This window comes from Onychomys torridus, chromosome 6 (assembly GCF_903995425.1).
Source record: "Onychomys torridus chromosome 6, mOncTor1.1, whole genome shotgun sequence".
Lineage (NCBI taxonomy): Eukaryota > Metazoa > Chordata > Mammalia > Rodentia > Cricetidae > Onychomys > Onychomys torridus.
The window spans coordinates 52,818,380-52,841,530 of record NC_050448.1 but is presented as its reverse complement, the minus strand read 5'-3'; the positions used below and the strand labels follow the sequence as shown (position 1 = coordinate 52,841,530).

Genomic DNA, 23,151 nt, shown 5'->3' with positions numbered 1-23,151 from the left:
TTATATTTTTTAGATAGTCATAGTTAAAAATTAGCATCAAAGATAATATTTTTGATTGTGAATAAGACAAACTTTAAAATGTTTGATATATCAAGTTACTGAAAAGTGGCCTAAAGAAACATTTTGCATGTGATATACATTGGTGGACTGATAGTTACTTCCTGCAAACTAAGGCAAGATTTAGGAAGACTAAAATGAAAGAAAATTAGTACTCTTCCATCTTTGTCTTCATTTTTTCCATCTTTCTCAAACTTGTCAGTCTTGAGATTGCATTATCTGGAGATTGCATTAATGCATTATCAGCTATGTTATACAACATTTATGGATGTGGATTTCAAAAATATGTTTCCTTAGAGACAATACTTTAGGATGGATTTTTCTTGAACCAGACAGGGTCATTTCTACCATGCAGCTTTTAGCTTATAAAGCCAAATGCAATTGCTTGGTTGTAGCTGAGGAAATATGGCCTTGAAACCAGATCGGTATGGTTCAGTGATTAACAAAGAAAAAGTAAAGATTGACAATCATCTTATCAGGCTTTCTGTAAAATCCAGATAGAGAGCTTCTTAGGTTAAACTGAAGCTTTAACATCAGGCTCTATCTCAGTATAGAGATTGGTCTGATAATTATGCTCAGGATTGAGTAGAAATTGCTTTCATTGAATGAGGCATCTAAATATACTAACTGGTTTATTTTGTTTCTGGTGCTGGGAAGCAGTGGGTACTTTACATACATTATCTAATTTAATCCTTACCTTCATCTTAGTAGGCAGGCAGTATCTTCTAGAAACCTCAAACCTCTGATTTAAGCTATTACCTCTACACTCACTCATCTACTTTTCTACTAGATATTTCTCACTGAAATCCAAGATTCAGCATGTTCTAAATTGAACACATTGTTTAGTCTCTTCTCTGACACCAATTTCCTCCTGGATTTTGGGCTTCACTTTCTGGCCACAGGCTTAGACCTCCACCATTTTTATTGATTTTTTGTCTCCAACATACAACCTGATTGTCCTAAGGTTTATCCATTTTATATCTTGAGTATTTAGAAACCTGTATCTGTGAATATTACATCTGTATTCTTTAGAGCATCATGTCTGCTTAGGTAAATGCTATAGCACTTTAATTTGTCCTTTTATCCCTGTTTCCCAATCTTTAAAAGATCCTCTATACATCCTGTCTTTATTTTTCTACTATGTGTAGAAATCCCTGTCCCGTTTTAAAGATGTAGTTAATATTTGTTTCTATTTCAATCAGACATCGTATCTACTTGGGCATTCCTTTATTACAACTAGCATAGAGGAAATATGTTCCCCTCTTGTCTTTATGCACATTTGTTGAACCTAGGAACATTTATTAGTAAGTTATGTGTATAGTATTCATAAATTGTATATATTTAGCTATATATGTTAATATATGGCTAAGCTAAAAATATACTTATGATAGATATTTAATATTTCTAATACATATAAATGATAATTCTAATATATATGATATTCCTAATATGTTTAAATGGTTTTCCTAATTATATTCACACATATATACAAAAATATTTATTGAATAAGTTAATGGGAGACAAGGAAACTGGCCAGTAGAAAGCTGAATTAACTAAGTAATTGTTTGTAAGCAGCAATAAATATAGACATTAAAATTTACTCTGTCTTTAGAACCAGGAGACAAAATTTTATCTTTCTTCTGTATGGGGTGGTGGTGGGGGGAATTGAGGCTTGAAGAGGTTAGCAGACAAGGCAAGGTTACAAACTTGGGAGGCAGCTGAACCTATCTCATGGTCTATAGTCTTTCCTTCACTCTTGAATGGACTGTTGGCAAATGGAAGATAGTGAGGCACTCTCCCACCCACCCACGCACATACTTACATGCACATGCATTGTAACAAATGATTAAGAAGGTTGTTTATTTAAAAACAAAGACAATGAAACAGTTTTACACATATGAAGAAATACGCAATGCTTGTTATCAAGTTAACAGCATTCTGAAGATTTAGTTAGATATATTTTTCCCTTTTCCTTCCCGTAATATTTTAAAAGCTACTCCCAGATGGAAGTCACTAAGTTAGGAAATAGAGCGTGTTGATTGTGAAAAAAACATCCTGATTTCTTCTGTCAGTACATCACATATGATTTTGAAATTTATGATATACAGTGCAAGGAGTGGAAAATACTGTTGTCAACACAGTCCCAAGCAAAGAGAATTAGAGAGCTCATGTTCTTCAGGAACTCAGTAATTCATACCCATCTATCATAATGAAAAAGCTCAAATTAAAATTGATAGAAATAAATTATAAGTAAAATATACCTGGAAAAAATGAATTGATAGAAAGTCAATTCAAAATTATCTTTGTGTATCATTGGTCATGTTTAAATGGGAAAATTAAATGAATGGGTGGCCAGTTAGCTGTGTTTTCATTTGTTTGGTCTAGTCATGTGATATATATAGCCATAGTAAAATCAACTGAATACTCTCAATGGTTTAAGATTTCAAATTGTGCTAAACTTTTGTTCTTCTCTGCTTACAGCCCATTAACAATAGGCAGTTTCCTCTCTTTTATTTGTGTAGAGGAGAAATCTGTGTGTTTTCTGCCAGCTATCTCTAGGTATAGTCAACAAATCAAAACAGTTTGTACTAATGATTGCAGTATACAAGCAAATTTTTAATATCTGTGCACATAGTGAAATGGTAACAATGAATTAGTATAACTATCACATTATCCACACATCTGAAATTTAGTTTATGAAGAATTTTCCCCTTAAAATTTACACATATACAAATATAAAAAACAAATCTTTCATGCTTTTAAAATAATTCTAAAAATATTATTGGTATCCCACTCTTTATAGAACTCTATAAAATATGTGCTTTGCCGGGCGGTGGTGGCACACACCTTTAATCCCCGCACTCGGGAGGCAGAGCCAGGTAGATCTCTGTGAGTTTGAGGCCAGAGCGAGATCCAGGACAGGCACCAAATCTACACAGAGAAACCCTGTCTCGAAAAACCAAAATAAATAAATAAATAAATAAATAAATAAATAAATAAATAAATAAAATAATTGTTTATGTAATTTGATCCTCCCCATTTTCTCCCAAATCCTAACCTTCCAATTCCATATGCACCTTTTCTGTATGATGTTAGAAATTAAATCAGGTCAAATTCAGGTTTTTATGATTTTAAAAAATGTTTTCTAAATGAAATGATCTTACAGATCTGAAGTTACTCAGAAATAAAATTTACCTAAGATGACATATTAAGTTCTTAATAATTGCCTTTCTAAGGAAGTAGCCCGATGTGACTCAATTAATTTCTACTAATGGAATAAAAATCAAAGTGGATGGGTCTAAATTTGTGATTTATTTTAAATTTTAAATTTGTCATTTTGGAACTAAGGAGAGAATAAGTATATTCGAAAGTCACAGATACTTCCTAAACCTTAATTTGTGATTATTTCAATGTACAAAGTTTGACCTCTCAGATTTTAAAGAAGAAAACAGGATAACAAATAAAGACAAATTGATTAGAAATGGGTGTTTTGTTTCTGAGATACTCATTATTAATCTTAAAAGCCATGGAGAAGTATTAATGAGACTCAAAACAACTGGACCAACAACATGAGCAATCAACCTCATGGAACAGATCATTGCTAGGTTATTTTCACAACCAGCTTCTTTGCAATGTGGCACAATGACATGGGGCAATACTCTCAGGATCATACCTATGAGGAATGGAACAGAGCTGGTAAACACCTTCAGTGCCAAATTACAAGTCTATCTGACCCTTAAAACTGCTGAAAACTAGCTCATTCTGCACTTCAATTTTGTTCTTAGAAAAGTCCAAACTAAAAAAAAAAAACAAAAAAGAGATGTGTTTGAGGTAGAAAAGACGAGAGGTAGAATGCGGATTCTTGGGATATTTTAAGGATCACTGTCATTTCAAATCAAAGTTTTCAGGTTTGGTTTTAAGGGAAAGGTGCCAAGTAATCAGTTTTTCAGTGTTTTGACACACTAGGTCAAATGTCAAAAGGGCTACCTTTTGTAGAATATTATGAAAAGCATTTCATGCCTTGAGTGGTGTGCCCTGAATATATCTATATCAATTTAATATGAGAATCTTGACAAAAAGACACTTGACATTGACACTTGGCTTACGTAATAGATATAGGATTGACCTATGTTTCTTACTCCCAATCTATACTCACCCTCCTATTAGCCGACTAGTAGACAGAGAAACTTAGAAATATAGACACATGACATTGTGATAGTAAACTGAATTTCAGAACTTTGAATTTTTTTATTTATAGCCTCAATTAATGATATTTGTATTAAAATTTCTATTTTTAAAATAGAGGAATAATTCTTAAGCTGTGTTTGATAGATACTTGTACATTTCCTGTTATGCATGAAATATTATTCTTGCATTGATAATACAGGTGGAAAACTTTTTGTTTCATAAGTTTTTCTTTCTTTTTACTGAAGAAGAGACAGAAAATCAAAAAGGAGATAAACAAAAAGTATAGAACACAATGATGAATGTTACCAAGGAAAATGAAGAACAGGAAGGGATGATGGACTCCAGGGAGAATCCTGGGGTGGAATGGTCACAGAAAGCTCTCTTTAAGCAGATGGTTTCCTTCATTCAGTTCAAGAAATGAGGATCCCTTATTTCTTTGTACTTATAATCTAACTGAGGATCTTTAAGATACAATATTAATCTAACTAGTGAAAGTGAATAATTCAAGAGGTCAGAAAGGAATCATTTCTTCACATGTGAGTTCCTATAGGACCTTCACAGAACATAAGTGGCCTGAGAAGATAGTGCATAGGATACAGAAAAATGAGGCTCCCCTAGAAGGACAGAAGATACCTCAAAGGAAAACGAAACATCTGGTGTAGCACGAATCTTAAAAGGTCTTATTAAATAAAAAACATAGGAGCCAGATATCGGGGTGAACGCTGAAAAATCAGAGAAGAACAAGCCACAGCTAACCTCACCTTGCCAGCTTCTCATCCGATCCTGTTTCCACAAATCCTCGGACCTGAAGCCTCTGAGTCCTCTCCTCACTTGAATGGATCTCAGCTGAACTGCTGCTAAAAGCCTAAAAGCTTAAAAAGCTTCTAGTTTCTGGTCCTCAAGCCTGTTTACCTTTCTGCTTCCTGCCATCACTTCCTGGGATTAAAGGTGCTTGTCTTTCCCAAGTAAACACAGGAGATCTTAAGTGCTGGGATTGAAGGTATGTGTCACCATGCCTGGTTGTTTCCAGTGTGGCCTTGAATGCTAGGATTAAAAGCATGTTCTACCACTGTCTAACCTCTATGTTTAACGTATTGGCTGTTCTGTTCTCTGACCACCAGTTAAGTTTATTGGGGTGCACAATATATCAACCACAATCTGGAAATAGAGAACAATAAGAATTCAGTTTGGGCAAGATGATGTTCTTCAGTAACTTAGCCCTGGATATGACTGTCATTTTTAAACCTCCCTGAAAGACAGTAGATTTGAAACCTTGTAATCTATTTGTACAATTCAGATGAGCATAGTACTTTATTGTATTATATAATCTCCATTTTAATAAAATATTATTTCTTCAGTGTTGTGCAAAGAGTATTACTTCTTAGCTTTTTATGACCTTGATCCGAAGGTTATTGAAAATGCACACACACACACACACACACACACACACACACACACACACACATACACACATGCATAACTAAGAGGCAATGACAGAAGAATAGGGAGAAACAATTCTTAAGAAGGAGATTAAGTCTATATATTATTAGATCCAGAAAAACATGCTTTCACATTTGAATTTTGTAATGCGGGAAATGGAAACCCAGGAAGTGTTTCTTTGTTTGTTTTAGTTTTTTTGAGACAGGGTTTCTTTGTGTAGCTTTGGAGCCTGTCCTGGAACTTGCTCTGTAGAACAAGCTGGCCTCAAACTCACAGAGATCTGCCTGCTTCTGCCTTCCAAGTGCTGGGATTAAAGGCATGCACCAGCACCATCGTCCAGGAAGTGTTTTTAAGCAAGGCTTCAGCCTCATCTCTCATTGACTTCTCTCCTTTCCATTGCATGCTTCTTTTTCCGATGTTCCGTATATTTTTATGGTCTATCTGGTAAATATCAATCCTCAACTGGACCTCCATGATCTGTGCTCTGGACTCCCATGGCAGTTAATCAATACTGCTTTGTCACTTACTACATTTCATTTTAATGTTTTAGTTATTTGGAGCTGCTGATCTAAATGTTTAAGACATTCTGTAGAGAAGCAATATTTGCTTGAAGAATGAAGTGATATTAAAAACTCAATAATGTAAAGGTGAATCTAGTATCAGGATGAAGATTTCATCTGGGGAGAGTCTATTTAGCAGCAGTGAGACTGGGTTAGGAACCTCTTACAGTTGTTGACCAATGGAGTGGAGACCTCTGTACTAGGAAGCTCTAAGTGGCCATTTAAAGTGGAAATGAAAAGAATGAATATGTCACACTTGCATGATGTAAAATGTAAGTATTTGTGACCTGAGGAAAAATGGCACATGTGAGGCTATAAGGTTGGCTTGTAAACCAAATTCTAGAATTCAGGGCAGTGTATGGAAAGATACCGGCAACTTTTGATTTTTTTTGTGTGTGTGTTAAGATATGTTAGCAATGGAAGGATAATATGCATAGAACCTCTGACTGGCAAACTGAAACCATCCAATCCTGGTAAACACTGTGGATGAAGATCAATAGAAGGCCAGTTGTATGGGAGCGACATTAGAATCCATGGTAATACTAGGGATCTCTAAATGAATAGAGAGAGAAGGGAAACAGTGATAATAAAGAACATTAAGATCAAAGGGGTGCGAGAAAGAAGGGTCAAGAAAACGGAGACTCAGGAATGAATAATAAAGAGGGCAAGCAAAAAAGCAAGAACTGTGTTTTGTTTCTGGAGAGTGATCCATGATAGTCACTCTTTTTGTTTAGAATAAATAGCAAGTAATAATATAGATGATTGATAGACAAGTAGTTAGCAAAATGTTGTCAAATCTGGTGCTCAAAACATGCAGGAGAATTGGACTGGGAAGTTTGAGGCAGTCAGTTTGAGTTCCTAATTGAATATTTTCTCCATGGATAAGTTTCTCATGGCTGAACTTCCAGATTCTTTTCCAACGGTAGGCACTTTGATATCATGATTAAAAAAAGACTGACATCTGTTGGAAATGGTTTACTGTCTACCTGTTTTCACTCTTGGCCTAGTTTGCTGTCCCCCACTCCGTCACCTCACAGAACACGTGGGTGAGCAGCCCATCTGAGACAAACATACGTGGGTCTGGGGGAGGGTAGAGCCTGCCTCCACAGCCAGACTCACAGCACATGCAAACAGTACATGGCAATTTACCAATGTAACACGCTTTGAAAACCAGGAGCAAGAATTTCAAGGAGGAGAAGAAGCTTCTGGTTCACAAGTGAAGGTGAGCATTGGTTTGACAATTAAGTGGAAGAGGAAGCACGATGTCCCGGAGGGAGGGAGAATGACAGTGAAAATTCAAGCTATGGTAATGAATGGACATTTGAAGAGAGGGTAGCCATGAAAGAACAGGGGGCTTAATACTGGATGTCAGCCAGAGCTCAAGACACTGGGTGGGAACAGGGTAGTGCTGATTTTCCCATAAATTCCCGTCTACATTTTCTCATTCCCTTCTGGTCACCAGACTGTCTATCTTCACCATATTCCACACTCAGATTTGCCTGCAGTACCTCAAGGTTGACCTCTATAAAACTGTTATTTCTATGTTTTCCATATCTCATGCTTCTTGTGGATGGCAACTTTTCAAGATACAGTGAATTCCAAGAGAATAGACTCCATGGCTACTGTAATTCTGGAAAATATCATAGGGAATGATTACATGTAAACACCCAAGAAGCAGCTTTGATTAAAGAAACCACATTGATTTAATTTAAACTACCAGACAATATTCATTCATAGACCAACTCTAGTTTTTTTTTTTTTTTTATTATTATTATTATCGGCATAAAACTCTTAGTAGTTTCATGTGAGGAAATCTTGTTTCAGAGTCTTGGAAACATAATTAACCTGATAAATGGATATATCCTTGGTTTTAATAGTTATGGGAGCATAATTAACCTTCTGACATTAAGCATTTATAATTTACCAGAGATTTCATGTAAGAATTTTAAAGAAACTTCAGTGGGCAGCTTGCTTTATTATGGATGACAGGTGGTGATAACATTTTGGGTGGTAGAGTCTTTCAGACTTTTCAAATTGCACCATCCAAGTGGATAATGGCTACTCAATATCAGTACCAATTTTCAATTCACAGCTAAATTCTATTTCATTTTACAGAGCAATTACTGTGTTTCGACCTCAGAACTTCAATCAGTTTTCCGTCCAGTCTGAAGAGTGGAAAGGGGGAATCCATCATCAAGATGACATCTTGTGTGCTGCATTTTTACCCCCACAAACTCTTGCTACAGGTAAATTGAGTCTTCCCTGGACAATGGATTAGAGATAGTTTGTTGGCTTTGGGTAAATGTTTTAGAAAAGACTTTTCTCAACTGAAAAGTGTATGGATTTCCCAATGAAGCAGTCTTATAGCTCCTTTAATTCTTCATTCCTATGGTAGTTAGGACCACCAGCTTCCATGGCTGTGTGTTTGGTTTCACACACTGACTATGTTAATCAACTATGGATGATATTGTGACTTACTTAAACTTCAATTCATAGTTATGTCTGGCAAAGAATACTTTTAGGTATATTTTTGTCTTAAAGTACAGACAGCCAGTATAATGTTTTAACATAGTGCGTGACATACAATAAACACATTAGCAAACACTAACTTTGATTGTATTGTTCATTTTTCAAGAGCAGTAAGATAAGAATCATGCCTTGGTGGCACTTAAAACCTTTTAAATTAGAATACCTTAACTAACTTTCAAATCTGTCTTAGACAACATGATAGGTATCTCATGGAACAAATTCACTCTTTGGCATAATCTAACTCTTAATTCATTCTAATGCCCTCAGTTATACAGGGAAAATGTTCATCTAAGCATTTTACTCATAATGCATTTTGGAATTACTGTGGTAGCAGATTTGCCATGGGGAGCTAGAATCCATACCCGTACCTAGTAGTTTCTGAGCTAAGTAGAGAGCTCTGTCTAGAATAGTACAAATTCCCAAATCTTAGGAAGTCACTATATATGCCTCACCTTAACTCAGCTGTGCTCTGTGTTTCCCACTTGCCGTTGTCCCTCTGCTGGGTAATAGACTGTCCTCAATGGCCACTGAGTGTGCCATTTAACACTGATATGTGACTTGGCTACAGCAAAGGCTTGGTCAACAAAACAAAACAGCGACAAATGACTTCCTGTAGGGAGAATTGTAGAACTGGAGAAAACATTTCACAAAGAACTCAGAAGAAAGAAATGCAAATAACTCTCTCTTTGCACAAATCACGTAGGAACAGAACTCTAAGAATTTACACTTTGTCAATATCTGCCTAGTGCTTAACACCACTCTAAATACGTTTCATTTTTAAAATAACCCCATAAGTACATAAGTACAATGTTTAACCCAGTTTTATAGATGAAAACATTTTGGCATTAAGATGAGTTAATACCATGTGTAATGCTACATAGGTGATAATTGGCAGAACCTGGACTCAGACTCTGTTTAACTTCAGATCCTTTATTCAGAATGATTTATTAGAGTAAAATAGTCTAGCTAATTGGATCATATCTACCAACTACTTGGGTTACTTTATAAATATTGATATTCTACAGTTAATAACATATGAGGTATCATTATTATTCATGTCTCCAAAAATAGAGAATACCTACTATTTGCAAGATTTTATATAATGCACATTGATAATGGCTTCCTTTGGTCTCTGCTTGCATGTTTCTATACAATCATCTGGAAATTCATGCTCTTTGCCCTGGCTCCTACAGGGAGCTATGATGGAGAAATTGTTCTGTGGAATAGCAGCACAGAAAACGCTCATCATGTCCTTCACCCTGATTACCAGAGGCAGTTAACGCCTAAATTAGGTGAGTGCAAATCTGAAACTGAAATCTTGTGTTGAGTTGTAGTACAGTAGACCTGGCTGTTTATGCATGTACCTGATCCTGTGTACACCTGATTTAGGGATGACCGGCTGTAAGCGCCAAGGATTAGTGATAGTGTAAGAAGAACCCTAAGACTGACTTGGCTTTACAAATTATCCAGCACTCCAGGTTTTTATTTATACTCAGTCAGCATTTCTGTATTATTGACAGCAAGGAGCAGGACTCTCATTTTTATTTAGTTTCCTTTTAGCCAATAAAACTTGCAGAATTGCCTTTGAGTGATCTTGGGTATCCTTTGGTAGGAAAATGGGAACTATGCTTACTTGACTGGCTGTTCAGCCTCAGTCTGGAGCTTGTATTAAATATTATGCCACCTGGATATCATGAATTATTCCTTACTTTAGAAACCCGAGAGGAGCATTAGACAGGAGTATATTATATTTTATAGCAGTTAGCAGAGCATGTGAATATTTTTTACTTAAGTAAAGTGTTTCCACAATTGCCTTTCACCTTTCATGTTTTATCTTAGTTTCTTCAGAAACTAAAGGTTTTTCTTTAGATTGGTTTCTTTCCATAATAGTTATTTCATTTCCTATGTAGAGTTTGTTCCTGTTGTCTCAATCAGGTAAGTTCATAGAGAATACAGTTTGAAGTACTGGCTACTAGATGCAGTATTTGTGAGTGTGCGTGTGTGCGTGTGTGCGTGTGTGCGTGTATGTGTGTGTGTGTGTGTGTGTGTGTGTGTGTGTGTGTGTGTGTGTATGAAAAGCTGAAGAGTGATTTATTGGGAGAAAGAAAACCAATTTAACAATTTAAGATTTTGAGGGATTATTTGGCTGCTGACACAAAGCTTTGACCTGCCTTATGTACAAAGAACTAATCATTAAGATTAATCTCAACATTCCAAGGAGATGGTGTAATTCTGCCTCCTTCTCTCCCTTTGCCTTCAAGAGACTACTATCTATATTTAGAGCATCATAACTGTGGCTACTATTAAACATGTAGAGAAATAAGACAGAGAAAGTATCAGTATTTGTAGTGGTTATTTTCCTATTGCTGCACTAAAACAACAGGTTAAAGACCATTTATAGAAGTGAGAGATTATTTACATTTATGACTCTAGAGGATTTAAGTAAATGACGACAAAGTGGAGGCACTTTCACTGCAAACATGACACAGAAAGTGAACTGGAAATGCGTGTAGCTCTTCAAAGTCAAAGCCTGCCTCCAGTGACGTAGTTCCTCCAGCAAAGCCAAGCTATTCCCAGACAGCACTACCAACTGGGAACCAGTATTTAAACATTTGAGCCTATGCGTGACCTTCTCATTCAAATCACAATACCCAACTTGTGAAAGACAACAAAGAGAGCATTGTTACGTGCCTTCTCCTTCTTGGGTGTGTCTGTGTATGTGTATCTGTATTTATTTAACTACACGTGTATGCACAAGCAAGTGGAGGCTGGAGGAAATCACCCACCATTCCTCAGGTGCCCTCCACTTCAGTTGCTATGTTGTTCTGTTTTTTTCAGACAAGGGTTCTCACTGGTCTAGAACTTTTGAAACAGACTGAGCTACTGTGGCTATTCAACCCAGGGATTTACCTGTCCTCATCTCCCCATCAGCACTGGGATCCAAGTGCATGTTACAATACCCTTCACTTTAAAGTGGGTTTTGCAGATGGAACTCAGGCATTCCTGCCTGTGTGTCAAGCACTTTACCAACTGACTTATTGCCCCACCAAGAACATTACCATATTTTTCACTTTGAAAATTTGAAGGTATCTCCCATAGGGATTTTTTTTTTTTACAAAACTATCTGCAAACTATCAATTAATTCTAATATAAACATTTTCAGTTTTCATAATGTGGCCTGAAGATGATAGAATTATATAATTAAACTACCATTAGGAATGTCCTTTCCAGAGTAATCCACTAACAAATGGAACCATTAAAGATTATTTAAGTGTTCATATATTTATTCATTTGATTTCATGTTCATTAAATACTTGTAAGATTAGCATTAACTAGAATTTCATGCTGTTCGTGACACATTTATATTGAGACCTCTGGAATGTTAACAATGACTAAGATATACAGTTCTAATTAATTCATCACCAGGGAAAACACAGGAAGAGTGCCTGGCATATGCAAAGCAAAAATGAAATCAAACAATCTTTTCAGATCAGGTTGCAGAAGAGAGTAGTAGGCGGCTTGATGGGAGCTGACTCAATGTGTGTTGTGAGACTTGATGACATCATCTCACCCAAGGCCAGGATGGAGATGGTCTATTGTTGCTCAAGCATGCTGGTTTGAACAGAAGATGTTTCTCTTCACCAAGAGTCCTGTTCTTTCCTTCATCACAGACCCAGAATCCCAAAAGCTTAATGCCAAGAGGAGCTGCTCAGCTCACTGCTTGGCACAGCAGGCCACCCTTGCTGCCCAAAATTTTGAGAGTGACACAGAAGGTAATCATGCTGTTATGAAGCTTTGCTTCCTTGAAGCAAGAAAAAACAATGCAGCAACAGGTAAAATATATGTTTGTATTTGCCTTTTTCTATTTAAGAAAGGAAGCAATAAAGGAAGTTCAATACATTTTACTATGTAGGTCTTACAGTATTTGACTTGGTGTAGCTATCAAGCCTGCCCTGGTTCATGAAAGGCCAGGAGCACTTGGACAGGAAGCTTATTCTGGGGAGGGTGGTGGATGGGTCTGCCTAATAATTTGTCTAGTTTGAGATGAGAGCAAGAAAAATTCCAAAATGATTTTATATCGCAAACAACTGATGCCAGTGTTTCAGTCATGACATGAAGGTGTTTTAGAAGGGCGGAGAGCATAGTTAGATACATGTTACAAATATGTGAGTCAGTGTATAGGTCCACATGTATCAAAGCTAATCATATCTGTTACTGTGTTGAGGAGGTACTATACTGAGGAGGGTAGAGATTGGACTCAACTGGGAGGTTTGAATGGACTGCCTATCGCAACACCAGGGTTACCTCGTTCATGTCTTGAATATTGTTTGGGGATGTTCGGCACTTCTTTGCTACTTGATTTTTATTCACTGTAATAGGTCAGAGTCCCATTTAATATTTTTGTGAAGAGAGATACTAGTATTGGTGGTACCCTGTGACCATTTGTGGTGTGCTGCTAGTGTATAGACAAAATAACCATGTGCCTGCTTTTGTAGCATGAAGTGGATACAGCTAAATTATATTTTGAGAATTATTTTCGTGTCTGTGTAACATTAGGGATCTGGATAGACATGAGCATTACATGTTTGGAAAAAGAAATGAGCCTATCTGAGCCATAGTCTGTATAATCACTTTTCCACATTGAATATGCAAATGTGTGGTATCTATATAAAATTCACCATCAATAAAGTTATACCTCTACTTGTTTCAAAAACTTAATGGAACATTTAAGATGAATTTGAAACTGATTACACAACTCTCTATTGTTCAAAACATAGTTATCCTCACATTATGAATATGAAATATTATCCTAAATTTACTCCATTCATGATAACTAATTCTTCTAAATGTTAGGTTTCTAAATTGTTCCTACTGAAACAGACATGCCATAACTTCCACCTTAACTCTATTGTTAATGGCCAGCACATTTACGTAAAAACAGAAAGCCATCTACAGATTTATCGAATAATAAATTTGCCACAGAGGAATACTTTCACAAAGCACTTTGCATAAATGGAAAGTATAAATGGTTAGGTCCAGATCTATTAACAACAACAAAAGGGTTCCACAAGGGCCTACAATAAAATTCCTGATGAAAAATTTTAAAATGAGCTCATATATAGAATCCGTGATTTGCTGCTCAGTAGAGAATCAATATCTTTATTGACATGAGTGCGTACATGCATCTAGATCTGTGTATAAGGGTTATTGCCTCTTGTATACATGTCCAATGGCTGATTATGGAGAATAAGTTTTATATTTTCAAGATAGTACCATAATATTTAAATTAGTATTTTGTAAATTTATCAAAGAAATAAATTAATTTTACCAAAGCCTAATGCAAATAATATCAATGTAATGAATGAGTAAAAGAAAATCAAGCAGTGGAATATTTTATATAACCTGTGTCATTAATACTCCACACTAATTCTTAATATTACAGCAAGAGTCTCATAGAATAATTGCCATTTTATAATTTGGAAGGTCAGAATGGTGTCCAGGATTGATCTCAGTGCTACTGACCTCTCCACTCTCATATGCTCCCAACAGGGTGATCCAGTAGGAGAAGCTGCTTTTGTGGTGGTATTGTGTTCCCCGGAATATTGTGGACGCTAATAAACTTATCTGGGGTCAGAGAACAGGACAGCCAGAATATTAAACATAGAGGTTAGGCAATGGTAGCACATGCCTTTAATCCCAGCACTTGAGAGGCAGAGCCAGGTGGATCTCTGTGAATTCAAGGCCACATTGGAAACAGCCAGGCATAGTGAGACACGCCTTTCATCCCAGGGAGTGATGGTAGAAAGTAGAAAGATATATAAGGCATGAGTACTAGAAACTAGAAGCATTTTGGCTGGTTAAGCTTCAGGCTTTGAGCAACACAGTTCAGCTGAGGTCCATTTGGATGAGGACTCAGAAGCTTGCAGTCTGAGGAAACAATTGAGGAACTGGTATGGTGAGGAAGCTGTGGCTTGTTCTATTTCTCTGATCTTCCAGCATTCACCTCAATACACAGATCCTGGGTTTGATTTTATTAATAAATACCTTTAAGATTCATGCTACATGCTTTGGGATTTCTGGTTCATTTTTCTAATTAGGTTTCCCCTATGTAATAGGAGGTGCTAATTTGGTGTCATGTGGAGCATCTGGTTATGTTAGGTTCTGGGACACATTTAAGAAAGAACTTCTGGCTGAATTTTTGGCTCATGCTGGAGTTGGATCCATTATTATGTCTACTGATAAACAAAATCAATACCTTGCCACTGGAGATCCTGATGGATGGTTGAAAATCTGGAATATAGAGGTAAATGGAAAATATTCTCACAGCATCATCATTACTTTTCAGCACAATATCTATGGTGCATGTCTTTAATCCCAGCACTCAGGAGGCAGAGCCAGGCAGATCTCTGTGAGTGTGAAGCCAGCCTGGTCTACAGATGGAGTTCCAGGACAGCCAGGACTACGTGGAGAAACCCTATCTCAGAAAAACAAACAAACCAAAAAGGAAACCATTTGCATAGTTTGAGCAGAGACAGTTTTAAAATAATTCACACACATGTATATACACATACGCAAAAAAAAAAAAGCAAAACAAAACAGATTTTTCTCAGTGCTGAATCTTAATATGCAGCCAAATCAGTTGTCCAGTGTAGAAGTATAGTCTCATCAGTACTTCACTGTAGCACTGTTTGGACATAAACAGCTGGATACACTTTATATGAAACAAATTCTAAATGCCATGCAGTGTGCTGCTCCTTCATCTACTTCATCTACTGTTATCAACATCCTAAAGTAGTTGACATAATAACTAATTACCTGCTCCATTAAAAAAAAAATCATAAGATGGTGTAATATTGGGTGTCTCCATGTGGCCAAGCTCCCTTCTATCTTACATTTTATTAATTTTTTTAGTCTTTGACCCCCCATCTCTCTCCTGTTCTCTTTCTTCAAGTTGATCATTTCAGTATCAAGACTTTTGTCAACATTAATATCTTTGTTTCTAACCTTTATCCTCATGAGCTCTCTCTTGAAGGTGGATCATAGGTTATCATTTCTAAATGCACCCTCCCATTTCCACATTAGGCTTCTTAAAAATTGACATTAAATTACAATTCATTTAATATTTGGATTTTTAAAAATTTGGGTGTTTCTTTTCATTCAGGACTATGGTACTAATTCCGCTGAGAACAAAATCACTCAGTCTCCACCTTTGCTCAGATCACTTCAACTTCATGAGGACCGGATAAGTTCCTTGCAGATGTGTGAGCCAGGTGGCCATTTGATTATCATTTCCTCCTCTGCAGACTGCAGTGTCTGTGTGACAGGACTTTGCAATGCTCCTTCCTTAATCTTTGGTCAGGTATGCACATTCCTTCTTTGTTATTCCAGGGTTTACTTGACAGTTAGTGTGGATAAGCCCTTATTCCCATGGAAGTCTCCTCTGCAGTCTGAAGTTTACTAGTCGTGAATGGCCTGATGGGCAATGCTGCAGCTGTTACTCTGTTAACAATTTCCCTGACTACCAGTAACCTCAACCAGCTCCATAAAGGCATGAGGCCAGGGGGTGGGGGCACATGTTTTTACACCTGCCCATTATGCGCCATGAGAAAGGAGAGAGACATAACATGGGTTCCAAAGATTTTAATAATTCACCACATAAGTGGGTCACTGATCAATCACGGATCAGGACAAGAACTCAGAAGCCTTGTTTCTCCTGACAGTCCCAAGCAGGAGCAGAAATGCGGTTTTGTTTATTTATTCATTTATTTATTTTGTTTTTTTTTTTGAGACAGAGTTTCTCTGTGTAGCTTTTGGAGCCTGTCCTGGAACTGACTCTATAGCCCAGGCTGGCCTGGGACTCACAGAGATTCACCTGCCTCTGCCTTCCAAGTGCTGGGATTAAAGGCATGCACTACCACTGTCTGGCTCAGAAGTGGGGTTTATAAGCACAAAATCACAAACATTTTTCACCAAGTTACAGTCACAAATTTTACAAATCAGAAGTCAGATTAGGAATTTTCCATCATTGTTAACTGACATACAGTATAAGCATTTCAGTCCAACAAATCAGATTCATTAGTTCTTTCTGTTGTTAGGAAGAGCCATAATATTTCTAAAGAATGAAATATAAAAATAATGACTATTTCTATGGTTTAGGGAGGAGGCTAGTCAGCCATCGGAAAGTTCTCAGCTCCCCTATGGCTTGGGAACCTGAACTTTATTTCACCCTACAAGTAAAATGGAGTCTTAAGTCAAAATGGCAGTACTCAGGCCAAGCTGCTTTTGCTTGCTCTCTTCAATGTGTCATGGGAAGCTGGTGGGTCTTGATGGCTCAACGTATTTATTATAGGATTTTTTAGAAAAACCCTGAGTTTCATCCCTAGAGCTCTAACAGATCACCAATGGAAGCCTCCCCTGCTCACATCTCCTGTGGATCCTACAGCCTGTCCTCTCCTTATCTTCACTTAGCTACCACTCCAGAACTATGTCTACCTGTATGCTGCCATGCTTTCTTTTATGACAATAATGGACTAAACCTCTGAACTATAAGCCAGCCCCAACTAAATATTTTCCTTTGTAGGAGATGCCATGATCATGGTGTCTCCTCACAGCAATAAAACCCTAACTGAGACAAAAGTTGCTACCAGGTACTGGGGTGCTGCTGCCACAGGCTGGACAATGTTTTTGTTTGGAGGAATGTGGAACACTTTGGGACTTTGGGCTAAAAAAGGGATTTGGACACTTTTAAGTGGGGCATAATAGGCTATACTAGTAGGAACATGGAAGACAGGGGTGCTGAGGATGATTTGAACTGTGGGGCTCAGCTCAAGAGGTTTCAGAGGAGAAGAATATCAGAATGTGGCCTAGAAATCTTTCTTGTGATATTTTGGCAAAGAATGTGGATGCCTTTGCCCTTGTCTGAAAAGTCAGGCTGAGTCTGAATTGAGTATGAATTGATTGAGTTTGGAGACGTATTTTAAAAATAGCCTAGTGTTGATTGTGTCCTGCCGTTATTAGTGGCAAGTCTTATGCAGATCTGTAATGAAAAGGAGCAAGCTGGGCAAGAAAAAATTCAAAATGTAGAGTTTGAAGAGAAAAAGGTCACCAGGGAAGTATAAACAGATTAAAGAAAAGCCTGGTGTTAAGTGGAATAAAGGGAGTGGTGGCCTCAGTGGTAACCCCACCCAGTGAGCCACCACCTTGTGATAAGGAATTAAAGAAAAGTGAAAAGGAAATAATGAAAAGCCAAGGGTTCAACATGGTAGTGCATACCTTTAATTCCAGCAGTTAGATGGCAGAGGCTAGCAGATCTCTGAGTTCAAGGCCAACCTGGTCTACAGAGAGAGTTCCAGTACAGCCAAACATAGGCAGTGAAGGAAACCATGAAAACCAGAAAACTGTTGACAATGTATTTGAATGAGGAGGCCATGTTCCAACCCCGGCAAGCAGAAGAACTTGGCAGCTTCAATCACATGGTTCTGGATTTAGAGGTAAGGATACAAGAAACACATTATGAAATCTCTCTCTGCAACTAAGAAAAGCTGTGCAGGCCAGGCTTATGTCAGGAGTGTCCCTTCATAGAGGCTCAGAGAGGCCCTTGTGTGAATCTATGAAGGTGAAGCTTGGAATGCATTGGAGACCCCAAGGCATTGGAGATGCCAGAATCATGAGATACCTGGTGAGGAAATCTGCTAACAGGGCTTGGTACCAACCTAAGAGGAATAGGTCTGTTGCAGTCAACAATGCTCAAAGAAGTTGGAGATCTGAAGGGCATTGGCCATCAGACATGAAGACACAGAATTTGGAGTTTGCTAGCTGGTCTTGCTTTGGTCTAGTATTTCCTCACTGTGCTCCCTTTCCTCCCTTGGTAAATATATATTCTGTGCTATTACATATTGTATATATATGATCTGCTTTTTATTTTGATTTTTAGGGGATTATATTTGAGAGACTGCCATGAGTCTCAGAAGAGAATTTTGACTTTTAAACAGGGCTGAGACTGTTAAAGACTATGGAAACTTTTTAAGTTTGACTAAATGTGTTTTTGCATTATAATATGACTAAAAACCCATGAGGGCCAGGTAGTAGACTGTGGTGGTTTGAATGAAATGGCCTCCATAGGTCCATAGGGAGTGGCATTGTTGGAACACAAAGCTCACCTGATAGTTCTATGACACACTGTCTTAATTAGGGTTTTTATTATTATGGAGAGACACCATGATCACAGCAACTCTTATAAAGAAAACATTGAGTTGTGATGGCTTGCTTACAGTTTCTGTCTCCTAACAACATTTTGCTATACTTATAAATCAATCTTGCTTACCCATCATCAGAGACACTTGTTCTGCAGTTGGTGGGAAAAAATACAGAAATCCACAGCTGTGTAGAGTAAGAAACCTTGGACCACTCAATTGTAGATGAGTGGTCTCCATCAATTCCTCCTATTAGGCTCTGGGAACTCTGCAAAAGAGGAAGCAGTATCATTGTGGATTTCTGGGGACCTCTCCAGCACTCTGCCAATTCCTGTTCTCATGTGGTCTTCACTTATCATGGTCTGTTATTCCTTGTTCTCCCTTTCTGTTCTTGATCCAGCTGGGATCTCCTGATCCCCTAAGCTCTCTTTCCCTTGAACCTTGCCCTTCATTACCCCCATTCATGTCCAGGTTGTTCATGTAGATCTCATCCATTTCTCTGTCATTGGGTGATCCCTGTGTCTTTCCTAGGGTCCTGTTTTCTAGGTAGCCTCCCTGGAGTTGTGTAGCAGTCTAGTCTTTGTTTTACATCTAGTATCCTCCTATGAGTGAGTACATACCATGTTTGTCCTTTTGAGTCTGGGCCCCCAGAAATCCACAATGATACCTCTACTGTAGACTACTGGCAATAGTTGAGAGAAAGCCTGAACTGACCTAGTCTGGTGATCAGATGGCCAAACACCCTGTCGTGCTAGAACTCTCCTCCAATAACTGATGGAAGTGGATGCAGAGATCCTCAGCCAGGTCCCAGGTAGAGCTCCAGGAGTCCAACTGGCGAGAAAGAGGAGGGATTATATGAGCGAGAATTGTTGAGACCAAGATTGAAAAATCACAGGGACAAATAGCCAAATGAATAGAAGCACATGAATTATGAACCAAAAGCTGTGGAGGCGCCAACTAGATCAGGCCCTCTGGATAAGTGAGACAACTGAACAGCTTTAACTGTTTGAGAGGCACCCAGGCAGTGGGACCGGGACCTGTCCTTAGTGCATGAGCTGGCTGTTTGGAACCTGGGGCTTATGTGGGGACACTTTGCTCAGCCTGGAAGGAGGGGACTGGACATGCCTGTACTGAATCTACCAGATTGAGCTGAATTCCCAGGGGAGTCTTTGCCCTGGAGGAGATGGGAATGGGGGGAAGGGCTGGGGGGAAGTCAGGGGTGGAGGCGGGAGTGGGGAGGACAGGGAAACCCATGGCTGATATGTAAAATTGAAACACAAATATCCATATTAAAAAAAAAAATGTTTGTCCTTCTGAGTCTGGGTTACCTCACTCAGGATGATTTTTTCTAGAGCCATCCATTTGCCTGCAAACCTCATGATGTCATTGTTTCTCTCTGCTGAGTAGTACTTCATTGTGTATATGTACCATATTTTCTTTATCCATTCTTCAGTTGAAGGGCATCTAGGTTGTTTCCAGGTTCTGGCTAGTGCATGAGCTGCTCTTTAGAACCTTGGGCTTACACAGGGACACTTTGCTCAGCCTGGAACGAAGGGACTGGACCTGCCTGTACTGAATCCACCAGGTTTAAATGAATCCCCAGGGAGTCTTGGCCCTGCAGGACATGGGAATGGAGGGGAGGGGATGGGGGGAAGGTGAGGGTAGGCGCGGGAGTGGGGAGGACAGGGGAACCCATGGCTAATGTGCAAAATTATAACACAAATATAACAATAATAATAATAATAATAAAATTTGAAATTAAAAAAAAAACAAAGAGGAAGCACAATGATTACAAGAGCCAGTGGGAGTAGAAGACATCAAGGAATCAGTGCTTCCCAAACACAACAGGACTGAGGAATATATGAACTCACAGATCCATTTCTATATAAATCATCATAGGCAAAGCCCATGAAAACTGCCATAGCCATTTTTTTCCTGGCAAAATTTAAAAACTAGATTTGTCTCTGGGCCTTTTAAAAAAATTAGGTGAAAAGAAAGTAGTAGAAAAAATTATAAAAATTTTGACATAATATTTTTTGATAGTTTCATCTTCTTTGGCTTCAGGCACTAAAAATATAGTGGTAATCACTAATCACTTGTGTGGTTCTTATAATTGCATTATAAGTTTTGTTTCTTTCTCATGATGTAGCTCATGTTTTACCCTTGCAAAAATTATATACATTACCTGTATGTTACGAGACTAAGATCACAGCTGGTTTTGGTCATTTTTGTTTGCAAATATCAGTGAGAGTTTATTTACTAATTTTGTACAGGGTAAATGCTCATAAATGATAGATGAAAACAAATTTTATGAAAATAAAATAGATTTTCATTTTCAGGCAAGCCATTGGGATATTGAAAATTATTTTTCTCTTCCTAAACAAGATAGTAATTTAATAGAAAGTAAGAGTCAAGAAGAAAGCATGAAAATAAGTCCCTTTTTTTCTAAAAAGAAGTCATTCTCAACAGAAGATTCTCTACTTACTGAGGAAAATGAAGATATTTCAACACACATGTAAGTACTTTTAATTGTTATCTAGATGTGAAGTCTTAATAAGACATAGCTACAGTTGGACCTAACCTCCTGTGGTGCTCTGTAGCTATCCAATGGCAACCTCAAACTTTTTCTTGAGGTTTGGAGATTATTGGGTATCTGTGCGTGGTGTGGAGATGTTCTTAGGGCTACATATGTATTTTATTTCTTACCTCCATTGATTATTAATTTTTACCACCCCTTCATATTTACATTCTCCATCTCTGTCTCTGTCTGTCTGTCTCTTTCTATCCCCATTGTCTCTCTATCTCAGTCAGGTGATCCCTGACAAGGTCTTTACATGCAACCCACATTGTTCTTAAATATCATTCTACCTCAGTTATCTCAGTACTGGACTGGACACAATTTATTTTTTAATTAAATTCACTTATTTATTTCACATCCCAACTGCAGTTTATCCCCTCTCTCCTCCCATCCATTCCCCTATCTACCATTCCTTACCATCCACGCCTCCTCTCTTTCTGTCCGAAAGGGGCAGGCTTCCCATGAGTAATAACAAATAATGGCATATCAGTTTGCTGTAGGACTGTGCACCTCCCCTTGCAACAAGGCAACCCAGTATGAAGAATAGGTTCCCAAAAGCCAGCCAAAGCATTAGGCATAGCCTATGCTGCCACTATTAGGAGTCCCACAAGTAGACCAAGCTACAAAACTGTAGGCAGATTCTTCCGTCCCACCAACCAGCTCCCTAGTAACAATGCTGAGACTTCTTAATTATGAAAGCTTTGCCAGTAGCTTAGGCTTGTTTCTAACTAGCTCTTACAACTTGAATTAACCCATTTCTATTAACCTGGATATTGCCACGTGTCTCATGGCTTTACCTGTCCTCCAGCATTTCTTGCTTCTTCTACTTCTCCTGGAGACTCTGCCTTTCTTCTTCCCAGTGTCCTCTGTGTATGGCTGTCTCACCTATACCTCCTGTTTAGCTAATGGTTGTTAAGCTTTTTATTAAACCAATAAGAAGTTGTTTTGGCAAAGAAAATATCTTTACAGTATACAGAAAGATTATTCAACAACATTCCCCCTTTTGTCTAAATAAAAAGGAAAGTGTGAATAACTCTAACACAGTAAAACTATATATATTAAGACAATTATCAGGTAAGAATTACATGCAAGATGTGCAATCCATTTTTATTTTGCAATTTTGGAGAAAATACTCCACAATTTATCCTATCTTGGTATGTCCAAAGTTCTATATCTAGTTTACCTTCTGTCATAACTAAGGAAAATTGTAACCATAATTATCCAGTCTTCAACTCTAACAAAGACCCCAGAAGGATATAATATTACCTGAGTAGAAATGAAGTGCAATACAAGCCACTTCCAAATTACGGAGACATATTGCTGCCTGGCCAGTCACTCAAAGTTTCTCTGCAATGTTAGAGCATTCATCTTTGGCTTACAGGCCTATAATATCTGTCAGAGTTTTCTGTGAAGCAGGAATTTTTGAAGGATTGTTCTACCATGTCTTGCCAAAGTTAGACAGTCACTTTCTTTTGTATCCTGCTTGTCCAGTTTGGACAGCATATTGTCAGTAGTCAAGGCAAAGGCAGTTTCTTGCCCAAATGGCTATCTTTTGCCACAAAACAAGTAAATTCCATACGGAGGTCCTTTGATGCGCATCATGCAT

General features: G+C 37.9%; 1 protein-coding gene across 1 annotated transcript in view; it reads left to right on the top strand.

Annotated features, from left to right (window-relative positions):
* The window catches only part of Wdr49 (WD repeat domain 49), a 168,800-nt gene that overhangs the window by 105,274 nt on the left and 40,375 nt on the right, over positions 1-23,151 (top strand). The window contains exons 10-15 of the mRNA XM_036190936.1: positions 8,361-8,491; positions 9,968-10,066; positions 12,446-12,607; positions 14,891-15,078; positions 15,937-16,134; positions 21,307-21,482. Of these exons, the coding sequence (XP_036046829.1) occupies positions 8,361-8,491; positions 9,968-10,066; positions 12,446-12,607; positions 14,891-15,078; positions 15,937-16,134; positions 21,307-21,482 (954 nt within the window). The remainder of the gene's footprint in view (positions 1-8,360; positions 8,492-9,967; positions 10,067-12,445; positions 12,608-14,890; positions 15,079-15,936; positions 16,135-21,306; positions 21,483-23,151) is intronic.